We start from the raw sequence: 27222 nt of genomic DNA, 5'->3' as shown, positions 1-27222 counted from the left end.
GCTGCTCCCGCGGTTCCGCTCCCTCGCGGAGCTGCCTGTGAGGGGCCATGGCGGGGCCGCGGGTGGCGGCCGTGGAAGGTGCCGCGGGCCGCGGGCTCTCCGTTCCCGATACGCGCCGCCGCTGGCCGCTGTTGTTGGGCTCTGTGTCATGCCCCGTTGTCCTCCTGTCTTACAGCGCTGGTGCGGGAGCTGTTGAGGGAAGAGGCGCCGTCCCGCATTGCCGCCCTCACCGAGGAGCTGTTCCAGGCGGCGGAGGGCATCTCTGAAGAGGATGGGAAGGCGGCTGAGGGAGAGCCCCCCGCTCCCAGCCCGTCTGGAGAAATGGGGGGTGCATGTGCTTCATACACCACAGCCCTGGCCCAGGTTGGTGCTGCAGCTCCGTAAATACCAGCTGCTGCTGCTTCCCATCCTTTGCGGTGAAGCACGTGTAGCACTACTGAAACGTTAAAGAAAACAGTTCCTTTCTTCGCCGTTTACCCCAATAGCGTGAAAGTCCAAAATAAAGTGGGAAATATTATTTTTAAAAGTCAATACGAAATGATGATCCTAAATGTAAATGTGTGTCACTGACTGCTCCTCATGAGACCCCACCTGGATACTGTGTCCAGGTCTGGGGCCACCAACATCAGAAGGATGCGGATTTGCTGGAGGAAGCCGTGAAGGTGATTTAAGGGCTAGAGCACCTTTCCTGGCAAAGACAGACTTCAGCCAGAAGACAAAGCTCTGGGGAGACCTTCTAGTGCCTAAAGGAGTTCCAAAAGAGCTGGAGGGGGACTTAGGACAAGGGTGTGAAGTGACGGGGCAAGGGAAAATGGCTTCACATTGAAAGGAGGTTGATTTAGATTAGATATTGGTAAGACTGTAAGGGTGGGGACACACTGGCACAGGTTGCCCAGAGAAGCTGTGGCTGCCCCATCCCTGGAAGTATTCAAGGCCAGGTTGGATATGAATTGGATCAACCTGGGATACTGAAAGGTATTCCTGCCCGTGGCAAGGAGTTGGAACTGGGTGGTCTTTAAGGTCACTTCCAACCCAAAGCATTCTATGATAATAATAAGAAAAGTTACTGGTGATGTTAAGGTATTTATTATTTCAAATTACTAGTAGTATCTAGTTGTAATTTCAAGTAAAAACGGAAATAGAGAGCACTGATGCATTAAGAGTTTGGTACTGGATCAGAGGAGCGGTCCTTCTCATCCTGTCTGTGGATTCCATAATGACAGCAGATATCTGAGGAAGAAAACAAGTAAGCATGTAATTTTAATTGCCTGGTAAACCCAGTATGCAATATTGTGTTGGAAGTACTCATTTTCAGTCCTTATAAAAGTTTATCAGGTGGTTGTTTATAATGTTTGATTTTCCTTCTGTTTATTTCTCCTAGAGGAGTACTTAGAAAGTAGTAAACATCTACTTTAAAAGTCCTTTTTCAAAAAGAAATCTGGTGAGTAATACATGAATCTGAAATAAGAAAAAAGACCAGCTGAGATATTGTTCAACTTTTCCCTCCAAAATTATATTTTCAAGAGACATTTAATTAGCAATTATCAGCTAAGGCACACTGATTTTGGAAGTCCTAAATTTGCAACAAGGAGCAAGATAGGTTAGCAAGTGTCATAACAGAAAGTGTGATTAGTACAGTATGTAAAGAAATACAAGAGCATAAAAGTGGTATCCTTCAGTTCTTCCTGAATCAGTTGGGCTAAACTATTTTTGAAGAAAGGAGAAATCATTAATTTGTAATCTGGCCACTTCAATAAGAGGGGCTATGAACTCTCTCCTAGATAGGCAAGAGTGTATTTGTAGGCAAGATCAATCATGGAAAGTAGAATAAAGTGATGGAAAATGCAGCCCCTCAGGGTGGGTTGCTAAAGCAGCTTATTGCCTTTATATAGTGCTATATCTTTTTAACAAGAGTATATAGTCAGTAGCCTTTGTTCTTTGTTTGCTAATATCAGAAGTTTCCCAGTGTAGGTATTTAAAGCAATTAAGCTACTTAGTGTTCTTTTTGATGTGCAAAAGAGGTGAAGCCTTACTACAGGTAGGTTCTCAAATGGGGTAAGATTCTTAGAGTTCTTTTCCAACCCCTTCAGATTTTAGCTGAAGAAATGCCACGTGGTCCATTCAGCATGCCTGTTTTCAGGTCACTCTCCAACATGTCCCAGTGGGATCTTGTGAGAATTTTGTGGAAAACTCAGACCTTTGACTCTGGTGTAAAAGGGAGTTGCATAAAGATCAGAAGGGGCCATTCCTGTGAAACACGTGAAAGATGCTTCTTTTTCCAGTAGTAAATTTCAATGGGATCCACATCCAGGACAAAATTAAACAGAATTGAATTCTCCTCTTCAGGTTGAAGAGAGTGCAGTCAGCTTGTGGAACTGGACTGTGACCAAACACACGAGTGCTGTTATTGGTGATGAGCAAAGAGCCAAATGTATGTACGTTCTGTACCTTCCTAAATGTGTTCCTTGTGCTGTAGCATGGGAATCAAAACACTCTCTGCTGACAGGTACATAAGTAGTGTGTAGATTTGTTTGGACCTTTGCAGGTAATGGGTAGAAAGAGAAGAATGTACAGCTGGGCTTGTATAAACAGTTCAAGAAGAAGCATCCTGGTGTAATAGTTACCTTCTTGTGACACAGAATCGGTGTAGGCATTCTTATCACTCCTCCTTTTCATGCCAGAACATCAGTAAAGAGGTGATGTGACCAAAGGAGTTGTAATTTGCCTTCTGATACTGTGCTTCTAACCTAAAAATGTATGGAAATAACAGATGTAAATTTTAGAGTGTTGGTCACTTAATTTATATCAAGTGAGATAGTTACATTAGAAAAACAATCTCATCCATGTTTACATACAGAAACATTCTAAGTCCTCTTTTTACTGACATGCTTTAACCAGGTGCACAGCTGGTGGGTTCTCTTGGGCCAGGAGGAGGGCTGGGAGAAACCAGAAGTGAGCTTTTGGTCTTTTCCCTCAACGTGTTCTTTCTGTGGTTCTGTGGGATTGCAGTGTCAGGCCTACATTCCTGTCTTGAGGGATTGTAGTCAAAATTATGCATCATCTGCATCATATAAATTATATCAGGTAAAGGGAAAAGGGTAAGTTGACACAAAATAGAGCATGATGTTCTCAGATCACAGCTGAAGGGCCAGGGAGAGGCTGTTTTAAATACATTAAGTGGTGTCTTTTCCATCCCTGATGTCTAAGGAAGGCCTGAAAATATTTTTGCTTTTTACTTTGAAACTGTAAAGATTATTAAACTTCATTTCCTTATTTTGCTGAAGGCTATTTTGGGGCTCTCAAGACATGTTACTGTAAGCACCTGCAATGTAATTAAGTCTTTGAATAACATATATTTTACTTAAACTCTCTCTAAATTGTTTAATAGGTATTTTAATGAGAATATATTACTTTTTTTTCTTACTGCCTGAAAAGCAATTTAAAGCATCTTGGCTAAAATTCAGATTGCTTTAACTCCTGAAGCTTTCAGATTTTTCTCTTGTGATTTAAAATGCTGAACAGTCTTTCAGATATGGCAGGGCCTGACTTTCTTAAAAAAAAAAAAGAAGTAGAGAAAAGGAAACTTCTGAATGCCTGCACTGTTCTCTTGCAGTACGGTTTGTTGCCTGCAGACTGATTTGCCTTTGTGAAGGCAGCGATCCTCCGGAGGGAACTATACGAAGACAGATTTTGGTAAGGCTAATTTTGGGTGAGTAATGTAATGCAGTTGATCCCCCAGGGAAGTCTTCAAATCTTATTACATTTGCTTTGGAAAGGGAGTAAAATATGTGTCTAGTTCTGGAAGGATAGCTGGTGATTTGGCAGGAGTATTGCTGACTCTCTCTTCTCATCACTTAAGGAAAGATAAGACTGATGATCCCATTTTTTCCCTTTTAAGAAAAAGTGCATGATGAAGTGGGACCTGTGTTTTACAGGAAACCTTGCTGAGCCATTGGAGTTAGGAATGTCTGGACAGTGTGGTCAGCATCACATCTTCTCATAGGGTAAAATAGGAGCAGCACATTCATTTATTTCAGAATCTTATAATACTGTCTAGTAGGCCACCAAAGGTCTTATGCTGCATCTGAGTGTTCAGAGCTTCATTCAGAAGTGAGAGTTGCTGGTCAGAAATTGCAGAGCTGAAATACCCTTGTGCTGTGTTAGATAAGTGCAACAATGAGATGAGATCTTATGTTGCCTTTCTTGAAAGTGACTGTATTTTCACAAAAGATTTACCCCATTTCCTCCTTCAGATGTCTATGAAAACTGGGAAAGGATGGATAGATATTGGAAAAGCTGGTCTTGCAGATGGATTTCTAGAGAATGCCATGAGTGTAAGCTGTTTTCCAGTTTTGATTTATTACATACACATCTATTTGTAAGTTCCATGGGTGATGCCTGCACTTTGTTTTCCAGAGTGTAGAAAAGCTGTATGCAAAGTTACGGAAGGGCAGCGAGGGTGAAGCAGATATTCAAGTGCACAGAGCTGATGTGGAGAAGAGCCTTTTCAAAGTACTCTCTTACCAAGCTGAATCTGTATGTGTTCTCAGTTTTCCTTATAAGTCACTAGGGGTATAGAGGGAAACTCTGACCCAGTTGTTAGATACCTGAATGCTTGGCATTGAGGACTTGCTGAGGGATAGATTTCCTTCACTTAGATGTAAGATAGCAGATCTCGTGTTTGTGTTCAGTGTTGCAATCATTTAATGATTTTTAATTTCCCTCATTTATCACAGTCATTTTTGCAGTGGTGTTTATATCTTCTAGTTCAGATTTGTTGCTTTATGATTTGGCTAGCATGGCTGTTTATAAAATAAACAGCTTCCTGTATGAATCATAAATGGGTCAGTTCCAACAGTGTCCTGTGCTTGACTGGAGAACAAGACAAATAACTGTGATTTAAAGTATGTAATTTAGAAATTCTAAGTTTTGAGAGGAATTGTTTTGCCTGACTGAAGTGTCTGAGAACTCTATCAATCCTACAGAGTTTTACAGACACAGGAGTTCAGATACAAAGAATGCAATTTCCTGCATTTGTTGATCACACCACTGACTTCAGTATCTAGAGGGGAACTGTTATCTCCAAAATTCTCAGGAGCTACTCTAAACAGGACAAAGCAATGGCCAATATTTTTTAATTTGATCATGGAGACAAAAGGAGAGGTGGTATAAATTTTGCTGAAATGTTGTATCATCTTAACATGTGAGTAATCTTGTCCCACATCTCTGGCCTTTGCACACTACCTAAGGACTGCAGTGATTTTCTGGATGTCTTTATCATCTGGCAATATGTAGAAATATACACAATTATTTTAGCACTGTAAGGACAGATCTCTAATCCCAAACCTAGCTTTATTGCATGTGAAAAACCCGAGTCCTGTTTTATTTTAAAGAATCAGGTTTCTAGTGAATTTTAAAGACTGGTTGCACACTAACAGTTTGTTGGCATGCTCTGCTGCTTTCTCAGGCAGTTGCTCAAGGGGATTTTCAGAAAGCAGTGATGTGCGTGCAGCGCTGCAAAGATATGCTGATGAATTTGCCAAAAGAAGTAAGTGAAATCATCCCTTCTTTATCATTGCAAACTTTGAGAACCTACTTTCCTCTTTATATATTAAGAGATTACATATGCCATATAAAATTTTGAAAAGTACTCTGAACTGAAGATCTCTTCTGTGGTTGGTTGCCTCTTTGAGATCTTGTTGCTAAAAATTTTGCATGGAAACAGCAGAGTTTTTTTTCAAAGTGCACTCTTTTCTTGCTTCTCTTAGATTAGAATTTGAAATAGAACGATAAACTCTTCCTAAACAATGAGAAGACAACTCAGCAAGCAAGGCAAAAAGATTTCTAAATTGAATATATGACCTACTCTCTACAGATCCAGCTGCATTTTACATCTTGATCTTGTATATTGCATTTTGTACCCATGTGAACATTTGTCTGGGGACGGTTGGGACAAGATAAGAGCTGAGTTACAAAGTTTTTGATATGCAAGTCTTTGGCTACCTTCAGTACTCATCTTCATAGAACTGTAGAGCTATGAGTGGAGGCTTACCATTGCACTAAACGCTGGTTTTTGTAGTTCTTGTGTTGCAGAGAAAACAAACTATCATATGCAGATTAGCTTTTTGTTTACAGAGATAAAAGTCTGTTATTTTTATATCAGAATAAACTTCCCAACATTTATTTTCATTTTCTTACATGTTTTCCCAATATTTAGGAAACATTTTGTTCCTTTCTTTCTGGTACAGGTAATAAAATTCAAAGGGGCAGATGCAAATTCTGAAAGGAAAATATGGGAAATATGACTGGAGTTTATTTCGGTTTTTAACCAATTAAACTCCCAACTGATTTTACGTTGCTTTTTGTGATCTGCAGGCCTTGTTCAAGTGCATTTGAGTGACTAAGTTAGTTGCAGGGGTCTAGCTTTGATTTGAATCATAAGAGCAGAGCTTTTTGAAAATGTTCACTGGGATCTTTGCATTCCTGTTCCTCATTTAATTCTAAATTAATTTCATTCTTTCTGCTTGAACTCCTTCATTAAATAATATTAAACTTCTTGTGACGAAAGCTCTTCACAAACCAGGAGCACTGATGCAGACAAGGTAAAGGCTTCTGGTCATGAGAGAGTGATACAATTTACTTCTGATTTAAAGAGTGGCATTTAAAAAACAAGGAAAAAGGAAAGAGCTACTGATTGCTGAGTGAATTCAAAACTTTTGGACTGCTGGGTAGCTCTCAATCCTAAACTCTTCCAGGCTCCCATTGTACCAAAGAGTCCCTGGAGAGTATCACAAGGAGATTGTTGTGTTGTGTGATACCAGAAATCAGCTGGAGAGGATTGTGGGTCATTGATAGTCTATGGACTAGTGCTCACAACAGGAAACTTTCTCTTCTGGAAAGAAAACCTTCACAAATGAACCTGTGAAAAATAAGGCTTCACATCTGAGAGCGATCTTTTTTGTGTTTGTGCATAGACCTAGGCTGTGCTTTTGCCTCTGGATTGCAAAAAAAGCCCAAAACAACTGAAGCAAGACATGCTACCTTTCTCATTTTTGTCTGAGAATTTGGAATCTGCAGTCAATTGCCAAAAGCATCATTTATATTTGGGAAAAAAAGATACTGCAGAGGCAAAATGGATGTAAATATTGGCAGCCTGCTAGCATATAAAATGACTTTTTTGTCTCTTCTTTGGATGGCATATGACAGCTGCAAACCATTTCAAAAGAAAGGCAAGTTGTTATGAGCAGATGTTGTCAGGGCTGGCTGATAAAGCTCTGAATAACCAAGCATTCAAAAGCAGTTTTCTCCTAAAACTTGTAATCCTTTTTTAACCCCAAAGAGACATGCTGTGAAGAAGCCTATCATGGAACAGGTAGAGTCCTCTTCACTTAATTATGTAAAACTTCTTTGTTATTTAAAAAAAAATGAGGTTATAGTATTACAGTTTTTCCTCTCCAATTTTAATTTTTATTGTATAATTTACACAGTTCCAGTGCTTTCAGTGTGATTTATTGAGGAACTCTGTGTTCCTCCTGTGTTTCAAGAATCCTGCTGTTTTTTGTGTCCTGGACTGGTTAATGATACTTCACTTTCCCACTGAATTAATGATTCAATTTTAGTCATCTCCAGTATCCCCTTGCAAAAGGCCAGGAGTGATAACAGTGGATATATCTTGAAAGCAAAATGCATTTTAAAGAACCTGAGACTGGAGTGCTACAGATCTAATGATGTTTTACAAGAACATTGTAGAAGCAGGAGTCTTTTATTGCAGACCTGTTACCTGTCAATCCTCTGTTACAATTTTGGAGTGGAAACCTATGAATGGAAGAGGTATGAACAGAGCTCCTTCTGGCTCAGGTAATGTGCAAAAACCAAATAAAACAACCCCCTTCTTTTGAGATACAAAAATGTGTTTGAAGGAGAGCGGGGAGCAAGGGAAAGTAGAGGCCTCATTAAAAATGTGAGAATACAAGATTTTAGCTGAACCAAATTAGCTGAGCAGATACTTTTTGATGGTTGTACACTGTTGCCTAAAATCTGTGTCTCTTTCCCACATGAATTTTTATGCCATGAGAATGAAAGTCACCTTCCAATGGTTCTTGCCAATTCTCTCTGTAGCACTTCCTCCAAAGAGATTAGTTTTCTGAAGAGTCCTTGACTGATGAAAGGCACAAACATCAAGGTGAAAAAGGAATGGTTAGAGACTGTTTGGGTAGGATCCAAATAACTATTGTGGTACTATTAAGGGTGAGAAAATGTAGACTATGAGGAAGAGTATCTTCATGTCATGGTCATGGCCTCAGTGCAGAAAATTTGTGTTTATGTCTTCTTGTTCTTTTAAATAATTAGAAGAAAATGAAGGGCAACAGATCAAATTCAAAATCATTATGATCATATATGTTGTCAAAGAGGATTTGTAGAAATGCTTAGGATTAGTTACAGCTGGTGCTTTGTTGGTTATTTTATATTTTGTTATTGTGGAAAATGAAGTACCGAGTCCTGATGACAGAATTTGAGGGGGAAATAAAGCTTTGCAAAGTGCAGATAATAATCTGGAGAAAGAGTGTGGCTCCATCTAGTGGGGTAAGATTTCCCTGGTCTGAGAATATATTAGCTTAGAAAATAAGAGCCCAGTTATTGTTTTTCTTTCTAACAGTTCTTCATTCACAGCATTTGTAATCAAATCTGGTTTTGTGGAATTATCACTGTGTTTTCTCCTCGGTAGTTCTTTGTTCTGCCATTTAACTTTTAGAAGAAGAATGGGGAATCACAAGTTCCAGGTTCTGTCTCTGCTATTGATGTGCTGTGATCTAGAGAACAGTCATGTATAGATTTTGTGTATTACTGTATTATATGTCAGGTGAGATTGGAAACACTTGCTTCTTCAAAATCTCTATATTTATAATTGATAAAACCTAATGAAATGTTTGGATAGAAGATGTTACAGAATGTACTGCAACAGGTTGAAGAAAGGGATTGAGTACAATTTTTAATGTAAGGGTAGAAAGAAACCAAAACTTTCTGTTCTGTAGTAGAAGTGACTACTGAGATTAGTTTGTGTGATTTATGTGGTTTCTAACTGCTTAGGAAGTGGGAAAGGATAGGAACTTTTCACGTACCAGAATACTAAATTTATCTCTGTCATCCTGTTTAATTCTAACTTTCATTTATCATTTATAGCCAGAGTTATGACATTGGGAAGATGGACATGAAATATTCTGTTGGCAAAGAAATGCAGGTAAGAAATAGAGAAATTTCTATTTAAAAATTGGTGGATTTTGTTTGAATACACTCCAGTGTATTATCTGCCTCTTCTGTGCAACCCTGCCCCATGATATCTTGGTCTCCTTTTCAGTAGTCTGCTATGAAGTTTGGCAGAGTTTCAAGTTCAGTTGTTATGAGCATCAGTCACTGATGAGCGCCCATAAATCACATTTGATTCTACTATTTCACAGAAATCAAAGTGTAGAAAGTAAGGCTGAAGTAGATCCTGAGAGGCCATCTCTTCTTTCATTCCCCTTCTCTTTGAATACATCATCAGTTACAGCTGTGTCATTTCTGATAGATGTTTCTCTGTCTTTCAGAAGTCTGTTTATTCTTTTACTTCCAACTGCGGATATGAAGATTTTAATCTCTTCCTCTTTATGTAAATAATTTATACATTTGAAGTCCATCATCATGTTGGGCTTTGTCCTGTGGTTTTTTTTTTTTGTTCGTTTGTTTTCCTCCGTGAAGTGTTTACCTCCTGTTATTTCAATTTCTTCTTTCATTTTTTTCCCCAGTTATCTGATTTTCCTTGCTACCCTTCTGCTTTTCTCTGAATTCTAGTAGATTTGTGTCCTGTGTGTACTGCATTGCTTCGAGCCTGGATATGTTTCAGAAATGAGCAATCACTTTATATGTCTGATACCAGGCAGGCATTTTTTTGACTCAAAGAGCTTTTATTTTTCAGGACCTTAGAATTTAAGTCTTTTGTGCTCATCTGTATGTTCCTTTGTGGCTATTTTTTTGTTTCCAGGCTAAAGTGCTTCGATTGTTAGCCACGACCTATTTTGAGTGGGATTGCAGTCTGTACCTGGACAAGGCATTGAAAGCCATAAGCTTGGCAAATCAGGTAGTAATTTTTGCTCTATTTATAGGTTGCAATAGATGAAACTCAAGCATTTATTGACATGATAATATGGACCACATTAATCACTGGTGTGTTACCCTTGACAACGGATTGAGGTGTCTTTCCTTTATGTTTCCATGCTCCTAAGGATGTTTTGGTGTTTCCAGCTTTTTTTTTTGTGTAGAAAAATAGTTTTTTGCATGTAGAAGTAGAGCTGTCCTCCTGCGTGCTATCTGTGAGTAGTAAGGTCCTTTGATGATGGTGTGACTAAAATTTCTCTGACATGTGAATTGATACAGGCAGGCAGCTGGGACAACCACAAACCCACAGCTAAAGCACAAAGAGTAAAATTATTTCCATTTCCTCATTATCTGGGGGATCCCCAAAGCAACACCTGGGCAGAGGCACGTGAGCAGACCTAAAGAATGAGGTGTATAAACATACCAACCACCCTGAAGGAAGTTCATATACCTCTAAGCACTCATTACAGAGAGGTCTCTTGATCCTGCACCATCTGTTTCCCATACAAAAACTTGAATTAATTTTGTTGTTTTATCTTTTCAGGTTAGTGTGGAGTAAATGAAATCTGAAAAATTCCTATTTGTCTTCGGTTGATCATTTAAAAAATTTCATTTTCCGTTTTGTATAAAACGAGTTTTAAGTATAAAATTTTGTGTTAAATGGAAGCTGAAATTCAGTTTCTGCGTGCTGCCTGAATTTACAGACAGATCATGATGCATATGCTCATGAGCTCAGGATAAAAGGCAGTGTATTTTAGTCATGCAAATGATGTGCTAATACAGTATCTAAGCCTTTTGTCCTCTTTATTGTTTACTTTTGCAAAGCTTTTTGAGGCAGAAAGTGTTTTTATTGTAATTTTTGATAATGTAGCTTTTGATACTGTGTGAGAGTATAGAAACCCAGAAGAAAATGTTTATTCTAGAACCTGAAATATGCACTTAGTGAGAGCTTTAGTATACAGTCTTCATTATTTACAATTGCTCCCACTGTTGTTGCCCCCTAAATTTTTTTTTATAAACTACTTTGAATCTGCTCATATTAATTTTAGATTAATCCAGCCAATTCACACATAGAAAAGCAGGAAATGTTTCTATCATTCAGTAATGTTCAGCTTCTATTTAAAAGTATCAAAAATGGGCCACAGCAAAATGAGAATTTTACATCTTTTGCTTTCATTATCCTTGTGGTCCTTTGGCAGTGTAAGAATAAATAATAAAGATGCACATTGCATTTGGGAAGAAATTACTGCATAAGTTGCCTACCACTTGCTTCAGTCATTAAAATGGAACTGAAGATTACGGTGGGGAGTATGTGATTTCTTAATATTTGTATGTATTATGAATGTGCTGCACTCTCACAGGATCTGTGTTCTACAAAGAGCTGTCCAGCTAATGTACTGCTTTTCATTGTGCAGGAGAATTTGCATCCAGCAGGGTTTTTCTTGAAAGTTAAAATCCTTCTTAAAAGTGGAGCATCAGATGAAGATATCAACTCAGGTATCACAGCTCTCTCTAGGTTTCATAGTGAAGTCTTATTACTCCATATCCAAGGAGACTGCCTGTGTTGTACATAGAAAAGCAATCATTTCTTGTGTTTTTGGCAGAATCTGCATTAACTAAATGTCATTTTGGTTTTGAAGTGTGAGACATTGTACTCAGTGTTCATAGAGGAGTTATCCAGATGCTAATTTAAATAGCTTTGCTGCAAATAGGGTAGGGGGAAGGCTCTGAAGGCTGTTTAGAGTGAAGACAGTGAAAATACAGCAGTGTAAAGCTACAGTTTATTTAGACACAGGCATTAGGTTACTCAGAAGTGTGAAGGTGCATTGACTCTTACACAGTCAGCACAGAACAAAGGCTGGTGAAGCATTGCTGTTCTCTGTGTGGGATTTTGCAGATTTTGACCAAGAGATACCATGTGCTGATCAGTGTGTTGTTATAAAGCTGCATTACAAGATAATAAATAAACTCTTTTTTCCTTATTCCTCACATTTATCACTTAAACAGAACTGATTCTGCTATGAAATGAGAGGATAAGAAAGTTTTTGGGGAGACTTTAACAGAGAAAAGATAATGAATGTGTCAGAGAAATTGATTTTCATAAATAATGAAATCTTAAGGAAGAGAGGCTTTGTACTGTTCATGGTTGGAAAGCATCAGATGTGCAATGAATAATTCGAGAAATGTAGGATGTGATGAGGAATTTCTTGCAGAGGGCTGAGTGATTTGAATGCTGCCAGACTAGCAGAAATGGTAACTCCACATTGCTCCTGGGGAATTTCAGCCAGATTTCAAGCAGCCTTACTGTTTCAAATAAACATACAGTAGCTGACTTGTGTTCTGCAGTTTGAATTGTGAAACCATAGAGTTGCCTATCAAAACACACTCAGCTATTATTTAATAACACTAAGCCTCCAGTCAGTTTTTCAAGCAAGTTTACTAATGAATGGATGTATCTTTTCTTGTATGGCTGGCAGAAAAGTGTTGTGTCCACGAACTGCAATTCTGTCTTTGGAGTGAAGATTCCTGCTAAGTTTTAAGTGTTTCCCTAAAATCTTATGTTGTGCACTTGTATCAGCTGCCTTAGAAATGCTTCTTTTAACAACTGTTACAGTCTTGTCCCTGTGTATTCCTTCTCTGATCTCATGCAAGCTACAAATGTATCTATGTTGTTATTAACCATTCAGCACAAAGTAACAATTTAAAAACTTTATCTGAGTGGTGTAAAACTGATACCTGCTTATCACCAACAGCTGATGCTAAGGGCGTTACGCTGAAGTAGTTCCCATTGCAATATGATACCTCACACAGCCTGAGCACTAACCTCGGTGTTAGGTTGTTCCTTTTGGATAAGGATGAGACATTTTGATAGAAGGCAGCTTGAGGCAAAAGATTGTTCTACTAATGCCTGTGCTGTTCCTGTTTAAAGAGGCAGAGGACTAGAATTCCAGGGCTATCAGTATGTCACCTTTCTGTTGTACTGCATTAGCTGTACAGTGAAAGGAGAGTCAAAACACAATAGACATTCTTCCTTTTGTTGTAGATCTATTATATGGCAGCTGGTATTTTTTTTCAGCTTTGTTTCTGTCTTTCAGAGAAGCTGTAAGAGATAAGTGGTAAATTGAGCAATTAAGTGTCTAAGTTGATTATATAATCTCAAGTGCTTTGTGTTCTGTCTAGCTCTTGCAGAATTCATGCACCTTGAGATGTCTTTAGACTTCTGTTTGAATACTGCCAAGCTGCTGCTGGAGCATGGAAGGTATGAAAGCATCACTAAGTGGGGTAAACACAATTTTGGAGTTTTTAGGTGTTTCTTTATAAGCAAAGAACATCTATTATACAATGATACTTTATTTCAAATAAAAGCTCACGGAGGTGAGGTGAATGGTTTTGAGAGGGAGCCTGTCCTCTATAGCAAGGAGATACTGATTATGGCAGCAACAGAACAGGGTGTGAAATAAGTGTAGTGGCAATATGCAGTGCTATAGCCCTACTTTGGAGTGATTATGATTACTTATGTAGTTTTAATATATGTCTGGAATCATCAGACTGACATCTTTCTTTTAACCAACCATCAGAATGACTTCGGAGTCCTAGAATCATTCTTGGGAAAAACAGTAGAAAGATAACAAGTTACTGCAAAATAAATTGAGGCATGACATTTTGCCCTGTTAAGTGCTCTGTCATGATTATATATGTATATGCTTGTATCTTGAAGCAAATGTGAAGAATAAACTCTTATGAATACAGTGGAACAAGCATGTGGTTAGAGGAAGCTGCCATTGAATAGATGAACTGTAACAAATTCATACCTTGATTCGTTCTGTCAGTGTGATTGAATGACAAACATGCTGTATGGTGTGAATATGTTAATCTCTAGAATGGAAAATTAACAGCTCTTCTGGTGCAGCCTCTTAAAAATGCATCTCTGTGAATAGGGAATCAGTTGGTTTTGATTTTCTGAAATCTGTTCCTGAACGATTTGAGTCTTCACCTGACCTTGGAAAAATTACCCTGCTCCACATTGAGTTCCTGTTGAAGAATAAGAGGGAGCTGCTCGCTAAGCAAAAGATTGAAGAAGTTATTATAGGTCTGTATCCATCTTTTACTGCTGTTTACTGAAAGCTGGATGTAGCTGGCTAAGGTCTTGCATTCTAATTTTCACTTTTTTTGCTTATTCTCATATTTCTTTCTCTGTGTCTGCTTTCCATTATGTTTCTTTTACTTGGCAACTCTCAACTTCCATATTGAATGATAGTCATGATCAAGCTCAGGGTTAAATTCATTTGCTAGAGCAATTCCTCCTTCTTAGTGTAGACTGTGTGTGACTGATACATGTGGGATTAGAAACATTAACCAGGAGTTCTGTGTAATGTTAATACTTTGTCCATCCAGCCCAATTTATTTTTGTTTGTCAGTATAAGACAGGTTGCATATCCTTGTTGGAGCAGCTGGATAACAATTTGTTTTTCAGGTCTGTTGGACCTGTAGCACGTGCAGTACTTTTTGACTATCAGATCTGCTGTAAAACAAATCCTATTTCATGTTGCATCCAGCTAGGAGCAAGAGCTACATTTACATTGTTCAAGCATGAAAATATTTTTCTCTTACCTGCTGGGTTTTTTTGGGTTTTGGTTGGTTGATTGGTTGGTTTGGTTTTTTTTTCTATAAACAGGATATGAAACTCTGGCTCCTAGCTGAAGCTATTGCTGTGTCCCTGTTTTTTGTTGCAGGCTATGGGATAGCTCTTAGATGCTTCTCAGTGTGCTTTGTAAAGTTCTTGTAAAGTGATGATTTGCAGTATCTTTTCAGGTCATTATACTGGGAAACAGCTGCTGCCTGAAGCCTTGAATCAGCTGCACATCATCTTGTGGGACAGAGCTGCCAAACGTTATGAGGTTTGGGACCAAATAGTAGTGTTCTCATTTATGTCAGTGAAAATGAAAATCTTTTCCTGACCTCTTTGATATGTCTATTTTTGGTTAGAGTGCAAACTGTTACTAAGAGCCTTGTTCCAGCTGGCACTGGTTTTATTTTCATCCATCTGGGTGCTGTTTTCAATTATAAAATCCAGTTTCAGGTAGCCTCATCTTAAGGCTTGTGCATGGGAACAGTTAATGCCAGAATTCCTGTTCCAGCTGGTTCCTACATGGCTATGGGGCCTGAAGAGATTCATCCAAGAGTACTCAAAGAACTGGCAGGTGTGAGGCCTCAATGATTTTTGAATGGTCTTGGGAATCTGGAGAGGTCCCAGTTGGCTGCAAGCTGGCAAAAGTTATCCCAATTTTCAAGAAGGGCACGAAGGACAGCCCTGGAAACTACAGGCCTGTCAGTCTCACTTCAGTGCCTGGTAAAATTATGGAGATTATTCTGGGAGTTATTGAAAAACACCTGAAGGACAATGCAGTCCTTGGTCACAGCCAGCACTAGTCCATGAGGGGGAAGTCCTGCTTGTCAAACTTGATTTCCTTTTGGGACAAGGTCACCCACCTCGTTGATCAGCTGAAGCCAGTTGATGTTACCTCTTTGGATTTCAGTTCAGCTTTGCATACTGTCTCTCAAAGTGTCTGGGTAAATTAGAGGGCTGGGCACTCACCAGCTGTATGAAATCTAACAAAGGCAAGTGCTGGATTCTGCACCTGGCACAACCTGAAGGTTACACTGGAGTATACTTGACTATCTAAATCTTTCATTTCTGTGACCTTTATGAAAAAAAAAATTTGGGAAGACATAGGCAGTTTAATCATCCAAATATGATCATGTTTGTTTGGGTTTTGTTTTGTTTTTATATTTTCTAGGAGAAAAGCTATTCTGAAGCCCTTCACTGGTACAATTATTCAGTCAGCTTTTATACACCTGGGCAAATAGATCAGAACTTGGCTAAGCTGCAGAGGAACATGGCTTCTTGCTATCTTCATCTGAAACAACTTGACAAGGTATATTTAATGCATATACAGACATACTTATGTATTTATTTGCATTGCTTTTATTTTTGAGGAATTTGCTTTTTCATTTCTGGTCAGCCTTTGGTGCTGTCTTCTGGTCTCACCACTTTTGTTTCAAGGGCAGATGTTGCCCTGTCAAACATCTTGAGTTATTCTGTAAGTAACCATTAACATTGTGTGTATCTTTTTATCTCTCTTCTATTGCAAATTATATACTAATTTCAAGGTGATGTTTTACTGATTTCCTTTGATCTCTTCTGTGAATAGGCTAAAGAGGCAGTTAAACAAGCAGAGAGGTGTGATCCAAACAGCATCTTTACTAAATTCAGTGTCTATAAGATTGCAGTGATGGAGAACGATACTGATAAAGGTAGAACTTGAAAGTTAAAGGGTCCACTACAAGGAGCAGAAGTGCCAAATATATTAAAAAATGCTAAGCAGCTTTGGACTGTTCATCTTGGGAAAGACACAGTAGAGGGTAGCTAGAAAAAGGGTCTCTAAAGTCATTGAAAATGACTTTAGTCACTCTAAAGTCAGGCTGTAGATTTAAGTTGTAAAAGTGGGATTTTTTTTGCACACAGTATGCAATATGCTGAGTCCATTGCTGTATTTGATTTTGTTTGGGTGGAGCCTCTGGCTAGGGAGGATAATCTTCCCATGGGCAGAAGCTATAGTAGCATCCCAGGGTGAGAATCACTCTATGCTTTTTTGTATGCATATACAATATGAACCTTAAGGGAACCATTATTGCTGCTGTTAATTTCTCTGGACAAATGGAGCCTGAAGTTACCAAAAAATGCATGAATTATTGAGATGACTTACAGAATGCTTTATCTCTGTAGCCTCTTTCTTCTTTGTAATGAGTTCTGCTGTTTCATATTTTAATGAGGATCTTAGCTCAAGTAATGAAAATTGAGAAATACAGTCTATAGTTACTTAGAATACAGAGTAATGTGCAGAGCTTATTTTCCAATGAGTTCTCTGCCATTTAATTATTCTCAATACAACTTTTATTGACAGCATAATTTGCTCACATAATATAGAGTGGGAAACACAGCACAGTGTGAACATAAAAGCAGTGCCACCCTTAGCATAAGCCAAGATGTGGGAGCTTGGAATGATGCCCAGACAATGTATTAGAGAAAGTATTCTGTCTTTGGTAACAAACAGTTACTTAGCAGAACAAAATTAAGGATGTGAGATGAGCATCATTTCTATGGCATCTTTGTTTCCTTAGATTAGTAGCTTGGAAAGCTTTTTGGCACCTCCCTAGGCAGAAATGCATATCTGGGGAGAAGTGCTGGTATTGTCAGGTTTTCTTGTCTTGGCTTTTCATTAAAAAAAAACCTTACAGCCTTTCATAAATCATTGAAACAATAGAATTTTCCACCTTCCAATTGCTTCTATAAAAATGTTGTTTTTTCCCTCTGTCTCTTTCAGCTGTGGAAGCGGTTATTGAAATGGGGAAGCTAGCAGAAAAGCCATCAGAACATGAAGGCAAGCTGAGAGTGGATAAAAATACAGGCAGCAACCTCTTGAGTTTAGCTGCCCAAATTGCTTTAGAGGTAGAGCAGATAATGTTGTCTTTACTTTCCTTTATTGGTATAAGTAGGACAGTTGTAACATCTTTAACCTAGCCTAGGTTTAATATTTCTCTGTATTTCATGGATTTCTTAGTATTTCATGCTTCCACAACAAAGGTCTTGCTCAAGTGTGTTGGGTAATGGAAAGTAGAAATTAATTTCATGTAAAAATAAGTGGTATCTTTTAAAATTTTGACAGAAAAATAAAGATTTCTGAGTTATGAATGTTGGCATCTGGATATTACATTGTGTATTTCTGTAAAATTCTCCTTAGCAAAAAGTTACGTCTTCTTCTGCCTCTGGGATTTGATCTTTGGTGTGAGAGGGGGAACCTGTGTATAAAATACACATAAATCAATGATGAAAGTCCTTTGTCCCTCCTGCTTGCCTCTTGGTTGGTGGCCTGAGTGATGTCTGAACTGGCTGATTGCATTTCAGGCTATTAGGGCTTTGTTCCTAGCCCTGTGAGGCATGAAAGCCTTACCAACCTGTACTAGTCCTGCTCTTGCCACAGGCTCTTTGTGCAGGGAATCATATGATCTCTCCTTAGAGCTTTCTCTGCACTCTCAGGCAATTCTGTGCATAGTCCTTTGTTCATTTTCCTGCTACTAGACTGCACAGACTTGGAATATGTGGTTGCTTTGGGGTTTGTTTTTGTTTGGGTTTTTGTTGTTGTTTTGGTTTGGGGTTTTTTGTGGTAACTGAGGTAGTGCAGTATATACAAAACATGTTTTAATTCTTTTCAGAATGACCAACAAATTGTGGCTATCAAAGCTTTGGAGTATTTGTCTGAACATTTACAAGACTGCCGACAACTGTTTGCAGCCTTAAAGTAAGAATTCAATATAATTACAAGAATAAGCATAAAGAAGAAAAGTGGGATTCTTTCAGGAAAATTAGGGAAAAGTACACCATTGAAAAAAAAATCTTGTTTCTTCATTGCTTATTTTTCTCATATTTAGATGTTTGGTCCGTCTGATGTTATCAAAAGTCATGGCAGAAAATACAGAGAAAAGGTGGGTCTGCTTGAAAAACCATTTTCTCGTGGTGGATATGTTGTTCAAATTGTGTAATGTTTCTTTCTGGGCTTTTTTTCTTGCACAGTAATCAAGAGATTATTTTTTATGCTAGTAAAAGTCCACCCAGATGACTTCCTAGCTTGACCTAATGACATCATGTAGGAACATATTTTCGACTTGTATAAACTTTTCTTTAAATATTTGTTCTTTGCCTTCTCTTATTAATGCATATACCTGTTAGGTATTTTTAATGGAGGTTGTGAGTGAAGCAATCTCTGTAACTTTGACTCTAGTGGGATATCTTTGAGAAGTTCTGAGTGAGAAGAGTGGATCTATCCATAACTGGGAAAATATATTCCAACATAAATAATGCGTTCTGTTGAAAAAAAATTAATCAATTTTCTGAAACTAAATTTTTTCTCTATTCTAGAGATGAAGATATCAACTCAATACTGACTTACTTGAACTTGGGTATGTTTTTGTTTTATTTGCATTTTCTGGAGTTCTTCTGTACGTGAACATTTTATGATATGATTAGATCCATACCAATGAAATATTTAGACTCCTTATTTCAGTCCAGACTCTCAAATTCCCAGTGAAATCAATAAAAGCTAAAGCTGGAGATTCAGTAGTATTGTGAAGTTGGATCTCAGTGCTACAGGTCTTTGCTATCAAAAACTTGCAATACTGCTGAAGTAGAAGAGATTTAAGAGTAGAATTAAATCAATAAAAGGTTCCTAGAAGGAAGGCCTCAAACTTGTAATTAAATTTAAACCCCCTTCTTGTGAAATTAAGTAAAACTCCTATGCTTTAGACTTCAGTGTCAGTAAAGTTAGAAGAGGCAGTACTTGCTGGCATCTTCTCTAAAATGCTGTTTGAGGCACCTTTTGTTGTTTTTTATAGGGCTTTCTCCTGAAGAATATTAGATCTAAGTTGTGAGAATAAGTCATCATCAGGAATTACATGGGACTTTTGGAAACATCGGTTTTGTAGTGTAGGGATTAGACTTGGAAATGTTTTTATTCCACTGTGAAAGTGGTACTTTTGTATTGAATTATGTTTTCTGCAGCTCACAAGAAACTTGCTGAGTCTTTCACAGAAGAAGAATTTACAGGGGACATGAGGATCCTTGAAGCTCACTGGTTTAGGAAAGTTGGTAGGTTGCACTCTCAAAATCTACACTGATTCTCCTCTGTCTTTTTTAGTCCTTTCAAATCAGCAGCCCTGGAGTTTGCCTTGAACTACAGACTGTGAAATCTAAACAGCAAATATTATCACAGATAAAGCGGTTTCTAGTGGGAAATGCAGCTCCCATGGGGCTGCCCTAAGCATTCTGCATAGTGTTGTCTCTGGATCGTCATTTTGTAGTCTTTGTTACACTGTTTTGGTAAAGGATTAGTTCATTTGCTGTCTATAAATAAAAATATGTGCGTAGGGTAACAGGTTGAACCAATTTCTCAGATTCATTCAGGAGAGAAAAAGGTGCAGTCAATATCAGAAGACATCTGCTTTTGCACACATCCTCACAATGTAACCGTGCTCCAGTAAAGAGTAGCAAGGGAGGGGGGGGAGAAGCAGCAGAGGTCAAATACAGTGACAGGAGAATGAATGGATTCATGACCTTTCAAAGGCAGCATTCTCACTCACAGGATAAACAATTCAGAGACTACAAAAACATGTCCTATAGAATAAATTAATGTGAAAGTTGCTGTAGAATCTAAACATTTAATTGGGTCAAGCTCTCATACATAAATAATTTGTTTGCCTTTAGATGCTCATCCATTTATCACTCAGAATTGTGTGCTTAATTGCCATGTACTTGACCTTTCTGGGGTAAAATGAAGAATGGTTCAAGATGTTGTAGGGTTTTTTTTTCCTTTTTCTATTTTATTTGTCTTGGGAATACTGTTCAACACTTCCACTCATATTCTAGCTTTGTTGACTAATATAAGAAAATGCTTGTCCCAGCTCATGCTTTTGAGGGCAGGGTGTGTGCTAGAAAGGGTTCTTGTTTGTGATGAAATCATCAAGGCAAAATTTGAAAGCATGAATAAGCTATTTTAATAAATCACTAGGAACAGTATTTCTTGCTGTTGTTAAATGAGCTGTTGATGACATTGATTCAGAAATAGAATTGTAGAACGTGAACTGCTTATTGCTAGAGATTAGATGGGCACACATGTAGCAGTGCAGGTTTTTATTCTCTTCTCTGTCTTTATGTCTTTGTTAGCTTGGAACTTAGCTGTACAGTTCAAGGACAGCCCTGAAAAGATGAGGGATTTTTTTGTACTGTCTTTCAAGGTATTTACTCTTGTGAATAGTGTGTCTAATTGAGGAATATTTTCATCTGTCTAGTTCTTTTAGAAGTCACACCCGTGGTTTGGGTATCTCCATGGAGACATGCTTGTATGCTTTGAAGATGGAGCATTTTTGTCACAAGGAGATTGACTTGTAAAACAAAATGTGTGCATTATTGTCACACATTACATTCTGTTTCTTAAGGATGTAATAAACTTAAGACTTCAACGAGAAGTTTCTAAAATAAATGGATTCTGATGTTTGGAAACTGTATCATTAATAAAAACATGTTAAGTACTTGAGTCCTAATCGTTATGCAGAACTTCTACCAGCACTGTCAGTTTTGTATGTGTTTGTAGAGAGGGGGCTCCAACTCAGCTTTACACTTTATATTTAAATGATCCTTTTGCGTAATTGTACAAGTAAAATTACAATATGAATATATACTACTCATGACTGGTTCCTGCAAGTGTCATAGAGGAGGGTCAGCAATTATCTGTTCACAAGCAAATTGCTTTATATGGGCGAAATTCTCATTACTTTTTCCTATTTTTGGTGTCAGTTGTCCCAGTTTTGTCCCTCTGACAAAGCTGTTCTGATTGCTCAGAAGACATGCCTGTTAATGGCAGCTGCAGTTGATCTGGAAATGGGGAGACAACAAATAACACCTTCAGAACAGGTAAGGCAAAGCCTGTTAACTATTTCTGAATGTACCAGTGTAGCATTTTCTTCCTTTTGATTTTGAAGTCTTAGCTTTTTTACTCAGAATGGGATGTTGAGAGTGTAAGCAAGGGAATATTTCATAGTTACTTAGAATTGATGCACCTTTCCAGACAATTGTAAATGTTGGATTTCTGTACATTAAGTTCTGTTGACTTCAGTGTATTTGAATGGGTTTGTATCAGTAAAGGGTCATGGCAATATCTTCTCTTAAAGGAATTTCAATCTACTATATATATATTGTAAGGAGTCTGCTGCTAAATGTGGGTTAGTCAGAAAGACAATTACTGCTGTTGCTGAAAGCAGTTACCACTGTGGTTGTGATACAGCTCTCAATTGTTTTTTGTTTGTTTTTATGCATATATCTATTTATGGTGGGGGGGAGGAAGAGGGCATTGTGCTTACTGTGGTAAGAAGATTAAGGAAAACACACAGTGGTTATGAAGGAACTACAGAAGTCTGGTATAGAGCGATTGTAGAAAATTCTGTGGAGGGCAATGCACAGCAATTTGTGTTGTGGCATTAAGTGGTTTGTCAGTCTCAATAGCACTGTTTTATGCTTGGGAGCTAAAACAGTTATGTCCCATAGGAACATGGATGGTTCTTTCTGGGCCAATGAAATGTTCAGTGGGAAGTGGCTTTGTCTGCGATGTGGAGGTCTTTGGAAAAGAGAAAAAAAAAACCCCAAAACCCACTAACTGATATAGGTGATTTACTAACTAGGCTGATTCTTAATTTATTTTATAGTTAGTTCTGACATAATTATTCCTTTTGCTTTTAAAACTATGACCAAAATAACTTATTTAATTCTGTAAAATAGATGGAGCTTTTTAGTCAGGCCCTTCAACATCTTCAGACATGCAAGGAGATATGGAAGGTTCTGAAATTAACAGGTAAGCTACAAAGTGTGTGTTTTCAGCACATGTAACTCTAAGTCACAATATTAATGAAAAATACAGAGCATGTGGAATTGCTGTCTCAGATGGAGATTATTGGAGCAGATAGATGTTATGATAAAAGCTGAGGTGTTAAGTGACTGTTAGCCTGGCAGATGCACGGTTCACTTTTTTTGGTAGGATATTGGTAGAAAAGTTCCATTAGGTATTCCTTGAATGGCAAATTCACTTGCTCTACTGTTAAGTCTGAGTGTCTTGATGGTTTTCCTGCCTCTTGGAAGCAAAATCTATACCTTATGGTACACCTTGTGGCTTTGAGAAAATTCATCATTATGTACAGGTGATCCTGTCTCTTTTGTAGGAGATTTTGCTAAAGACCCAACAGACACATTGTTGCTGCTTTATGAATTTGAAGCAAGATCCAAACTGAATGATCCAACACTTCACAATCTTATGGAATCAGTTTGGGAGCAACCACAAGTAGAGATCAAGACACTTGAAATCATTGCATGTAAGGACTTTTATAGATCTTCCAAGTCACAAAAAAAAAAAAAAAAGCTTTCATTTCTCTTTCCTGTTGTTTTGAGGTGACTAGGATTATCATGTATTGTACAACATGCAGAAAATGGATCTAACCATATATATTTTATCCTGGAGCAAAGATGCTTAGGATCTCAGCAACATTAGAAAAGCTGTGTTTTGAAATACCAGATGACATGGATGATGAACCAGAAAATTGGCATATCCTTCCATTTCTAGATCCTGAGACACTCATATATCTTGTGAGTCTGGAAAGGATTTTTCAGATAAACTTTTACAAGCTCCAGACTGGCAAAGGCCAGAGAATGACCCTCACTGATTCATGCCCCAGTGCAGAAGTTTTGGGTTGTGGACTTTGGATAGATACTTTAAGTATATTTAAGCCACTAAGATAACATTAAGTTTCAACTTAAAGTTTGTATAGTCAGTTTGTAAATAGCACTTCTCTACACTGTGCCATACTTTCATCACAAAGTCCTAGCCATGAAAATATGCTTGAGAATCTGGAGCAGGATCCAGGAAAGATGAGGAGCATTTAGAACTACCGAGTCTTTGGAGGGTGTCCTGTAGGATTGCATAAACACCTTCTGTTCTCCTTGCCCTGAGGGAATATGCTCCAGTGCCTGGAGACACCATTCTGAAATCCTGCTCCTGCATAAGGTTTCCATCTGGATTTTCGTGTTCAAGGGGACAAACAAAACTCTTTAGAGAGGCCCCCCACCACAATATTTTTGTATTACTGCACTGGAGATAAACAGCAGTGAATTATGAAGCTTTCTGTGCTTCTGCCTCATCCTTGTTGATGATGTGCTTGGTAAGAAAAAGGGAGAGAAGCACTAGCTTGTAACCAGCCCAGGCATTAAGCAAATCTCTTTTCAGTTGTTTTTCACAAGGGATCTGGCAACATGCTGTAGTTTATTTTAGTGACCTATGAGATTGAAGTCTGACTTCAGTAATTTATCTTTTTATTCTTCTCTATTTTCTTTTACTTTGAAGCATTAGCAATGGAATCTCCAGCTCGGTATCCTGTACTGTGTAAGAAAGCTCTCAAGAGTGCACTAAACCTTCACAGAAAGCAGGCTGTCATTGATGCTGTGAAATTTAGGTTAGTATTATCACGTAGCTTTGCCATGAGCCTGTGACTGGAAATGGTGACAGGGGAATAAAGCCTGCAATTTGAAAAAAAAAAAGTGGATTTTAGTTTAAATTCAAGGTTCCACTTCTTGCTGGCCAACCAATGTACTTGTCTAATAATAGATACTTTAACTGCAGTTTGTTTACTTGGCTTATTTTCTGGCACAGCCTTGTTTCCAATAAATTAATCTATTGAGGAAGGAAAATGAAAATTGGATCCAGAAGAGGTCTCTGGTTGTTTCTTGTGAGGAAGGTGTTCATTTCAAATTGTTGCTCTGCAGTAGTGAGCTGGATATTTCCAAGACAATGAGGAGAAATTAAGGGTTGAGAAGAAAGCCATGAGCTGTAAGGTAGTGATCCAATGCCATAGTACATACATGATGTATTTAGCATATTTATGTGTTACTTATCCTTTCCAAGTTCCTTGAAGTAAGCACTTGGCAAAGGCAACTGTTGATATTGCCTTTCTCACTTCACACTGAGAAGGAGCTGTTTTCAGAACCCTGTATTTGCTACTGATTTTCTGAGGATACTGCCTACGTAGCTCTTGTTGGTGAAGTTAGAAAAGGTACTTTTTTCTTGCTGTCATGTGTAGCACCCTAGGAAATACTGTGGTTTTCCTTCTGTGTTACTGTAGAGACCAGCAATGAAGATAATTAAGTACTAATTGCTCTTGGCTCTGTTTTTGCATAGTTTGTATGAATAAGATTTGATATATGAAAATGCATGTTTCTGCTACAAGAATATGAGTGTAGTAAGCACCAAGGTAGACATGTCTGTCTGACAATCATAGAGGCATAACTCAGTGTGCTCCTGATACTAAAAACCAACTGTTTGTGCATGTGGTATTTAATGTTTCCTCTTTTGCTCTCTTTCAATCCTCAGCAAATGCTTACACAGTTTGATTAACATTTCTTTGCCAACTGGATTAACAGACCTGGATACCTGTGTGCTGCAGGAGGTGTGGGATTACTTTGAAGATGCTCTCAGTGTAGTCAGCAGCACAGTAAGTTGAACAGGAAACCAAAAGATTGGGAGATGATCCTGAGCACATTTGAAAAAAATTTGCATTAGACTGAGAATCATTAGTAAAATGAACATTACATAGTGTTATATGTGGAGCTGCTAAGACTTCTTCAATAAAAGATACACTGAAATGACCTCCAGAGAAATGTCTCTTGGATAATTAGGACTGCATTACAAATTTCCTTGGATTTTGTAAGGGCTTTTTCTCCCTTTGCTTAGGAGGAAAAAACCCAACAGTTTTCCCACACTAAAACTAAACTCTAAAACACTCTTGACTTGTCAGTTTTAAAGTGAAGATTCTATTTACTGACAAGCTGCTGCTGCTTGTTTGCTACCTCAGGATGCTTACCCAGAGATGGAGATCCTTTGGTTGATGACAAGAGCCTGGAATACAGGAATATTTCAGTACACTGTTGGTAAATACAAGGAAGCTGAGCAGTGGTGTGGATTGGGAATGCGTTTCCTCAATCACTTAGGATCTCTGAAGAAAAGCTATGAAGGCCATGTAAGTGTACACAGGGGGATATGAGGATATGGGATTGGATGTCTGCCCTGAATTTGAGATGTGGATCTGGGTGAAGAAACCACAGCTGATGATTTTTAGAGTTTCAGGAAAATTGTGGTACCTAAATATTTTGGGGGAGCCTGATGCTAAAAGATTTTTTCAAAGTGAGGCCAGAAAAGTTTTGATAGCCAATAAAAAGAATAATGTAGCATTCTTTTACTGGAAGGATGATGCAAATGGGTGACTGGAAATAAACTTCTGACTGTTTGTGGCCACGGGAGAGCCCTGGATCTTTGCCCACTTTAACTAAAGCCAAGGTGCTGTACCAGTTTACTTAAATCAGCTGTTACATGAATACTTCCAAGCTTGGTTTCTAGTATAATCTAATGTCTTACAAACAGGGTTTAAGATGGTGTGAAGAAAATCACTAAAGCTCACCTTATCAGGTGTAGCTTAGCCACTTCCTATGAGGGAGAAATTTCCAGGCTAGTACCTTTGTAGGTGACACTTTGCAATGACACTTTTTCTTACTCTGTCACAAGCTTCTTTCTGCAGCTTTTGGCTGCTGTTCCTCTCTAGATTGCAACCCAGTGCAGTGTGTCTGGTGTCACCATTCATTCTCTTGTGCACAAGCTGAGCAATCAAGGGCTTGGCTGTAACTCTTACACCATTGAAAATCCATCAGTTAAGACAATAAGTGCTGACAATAAGAAGTCTCTTCCACCCTCAATTCCCAGTGTCTGTGATTTGGTGAATAGGTTTATGTATGGATATAAGACTCAGATATAAACTATGCTTTATAACAGTGTAAATAAAACCTCTTTTGTTAGGTCGCACCAATCTATTTTTTTCTAAACCATGGTATTTAAACCTGGGCCAAAAATCTTTACATCAGTCTGAAATTTTAGGTTTAGAAGCTGGTGGTAGTCTCCCACCTATTCCCTTGGTTCTGTTCTCTGTCACTTAGTTGAATGATACATTTTTATCCATCCTTGTTGACAACTATGGTGCTCATATTCTCCAGATGGTTGGCCTCTATAGTGAGGTTCTGGACAAGCTGGACAGAGCAAAAGGATTTATCCCAAATGAAGAATAATGACAGCCACAACTACAAAAAAGGAAAGCACCCTCTCTTGGAAATGTTCTGCTGAATGAGAGGCTGTTAGCCGTGGGAAGGCACAGGGTCATGGGAGCAGTGGAAAAGACACCAGGATCTCCTTCTTGTTCGCAAAGAGGTTATGTACTTTTTAGGAAGTGTTTGTTCAATAAATGTAATTGTTTTCCTCTAGGGAATAATTTTCATTCTCTGGAGATATTTAACAGTTGGAAATAAATATTTAACTTTTTCATGAGATGCCCCTGCTGTTGTGTAACAGGTTTGTTTAAATATCTGATTTTAGTAGTAAATGGCAGTGAGCACGATAA

General features: G+C 38.2%; 1 protein-coding gene across 2 annotated transcripts; it reads left to right on the top strand.

Moving 5' to 3' along the window:
- Positions 1–27117, top strand: TEX11 (testis expressed 11). Of its 2 annotated transcripts, XM_069015507.1 has the most exons (29): positions 1–78; positions 176–363; positions 2347–2431; positions 3614–3693; positions 4254–4334; positions 4417–4536; positions 5468–5548; positions 7772–7857; positions 9181–9238; positions 10019–10114; positions 11547–11628; positions 13312–13390; positions 14070–14221; positions 14944–15029; positions 15930–16067; positions 16344–16446; positions 17517–17641; positions 18406–18491; positions 18622–18675; positions 19109–19149; positions 19748–19834; positions 20909–20979; positions 21539–21655; positions 22517–22589; positions 22954–23103; positions 24129–24237; positions 25152–25272; positions 25633–25797; positions 26822–27117. In XM_069015507.1, the coding sequence occupies exons 1-29, from the start codon at positions 48–50 to the stop codon at positions 26891–26893; spliced, it is 2817 nt and encodes a 938-aa protein (XP_068871608.1). In that variant the 5' UTR covers positions 1–47; the 3' UTR covers positions 26894–27117. The 2 variants fall into 2 exon arrangements, with proteins under 2 accessions (XP_068871608.1, XP_068871609.1); XM_069015508.1 differs by lacking the exon at positions 1–78 and having other exon boundaries at positions 236–363; positions 2327–2431.
- Positions 27118–27222: the final 105 nt, after the last annotated feature.

This window comes from Aphelocoma coerulescens, chromosome 4A, assembly GCF_041296385.1.
Source record: "Aphelocoma coerulescens isolate FSJ_1873_10779 chromosome 4A, UR_Acoe_1.0, whole genome shotgun sequence".
Lineage (NCBI taxonomy): Eukaryota > Metazoa > Chordata > Aves > Passeriformes > Corvidae > Aphelocoma > Aphelocoma coerulescens.
Note: the sequence above shows the minus strand (reverse complement) of the source record. Positions and strands in the feature narration are given on the sequence as shown.

Bases quoted from the DNA above. Each gene is read 5' to 3' on its own strand.
- TEX11 (XM_069015507.1), top strand. From the start codon at position 48: ATGGCGGGGCCGCGGGTGGCGGCCGTGGAAG. The intron at 11,629-13,311 runs GTATCACAGCTC...TGTTCTGTCTAG, and splicing joins AGATGAAGATATCAACTCAG to CTCTTGCAGAATTCATGCAC. The intron at 18,492-18,621 runs GTAAGAATTCAA...TCTCATATTTAG, and splicing joins CAACTGTTTGCAGCCTTAAA to ATGTTTGGTCCGTCTGATGT.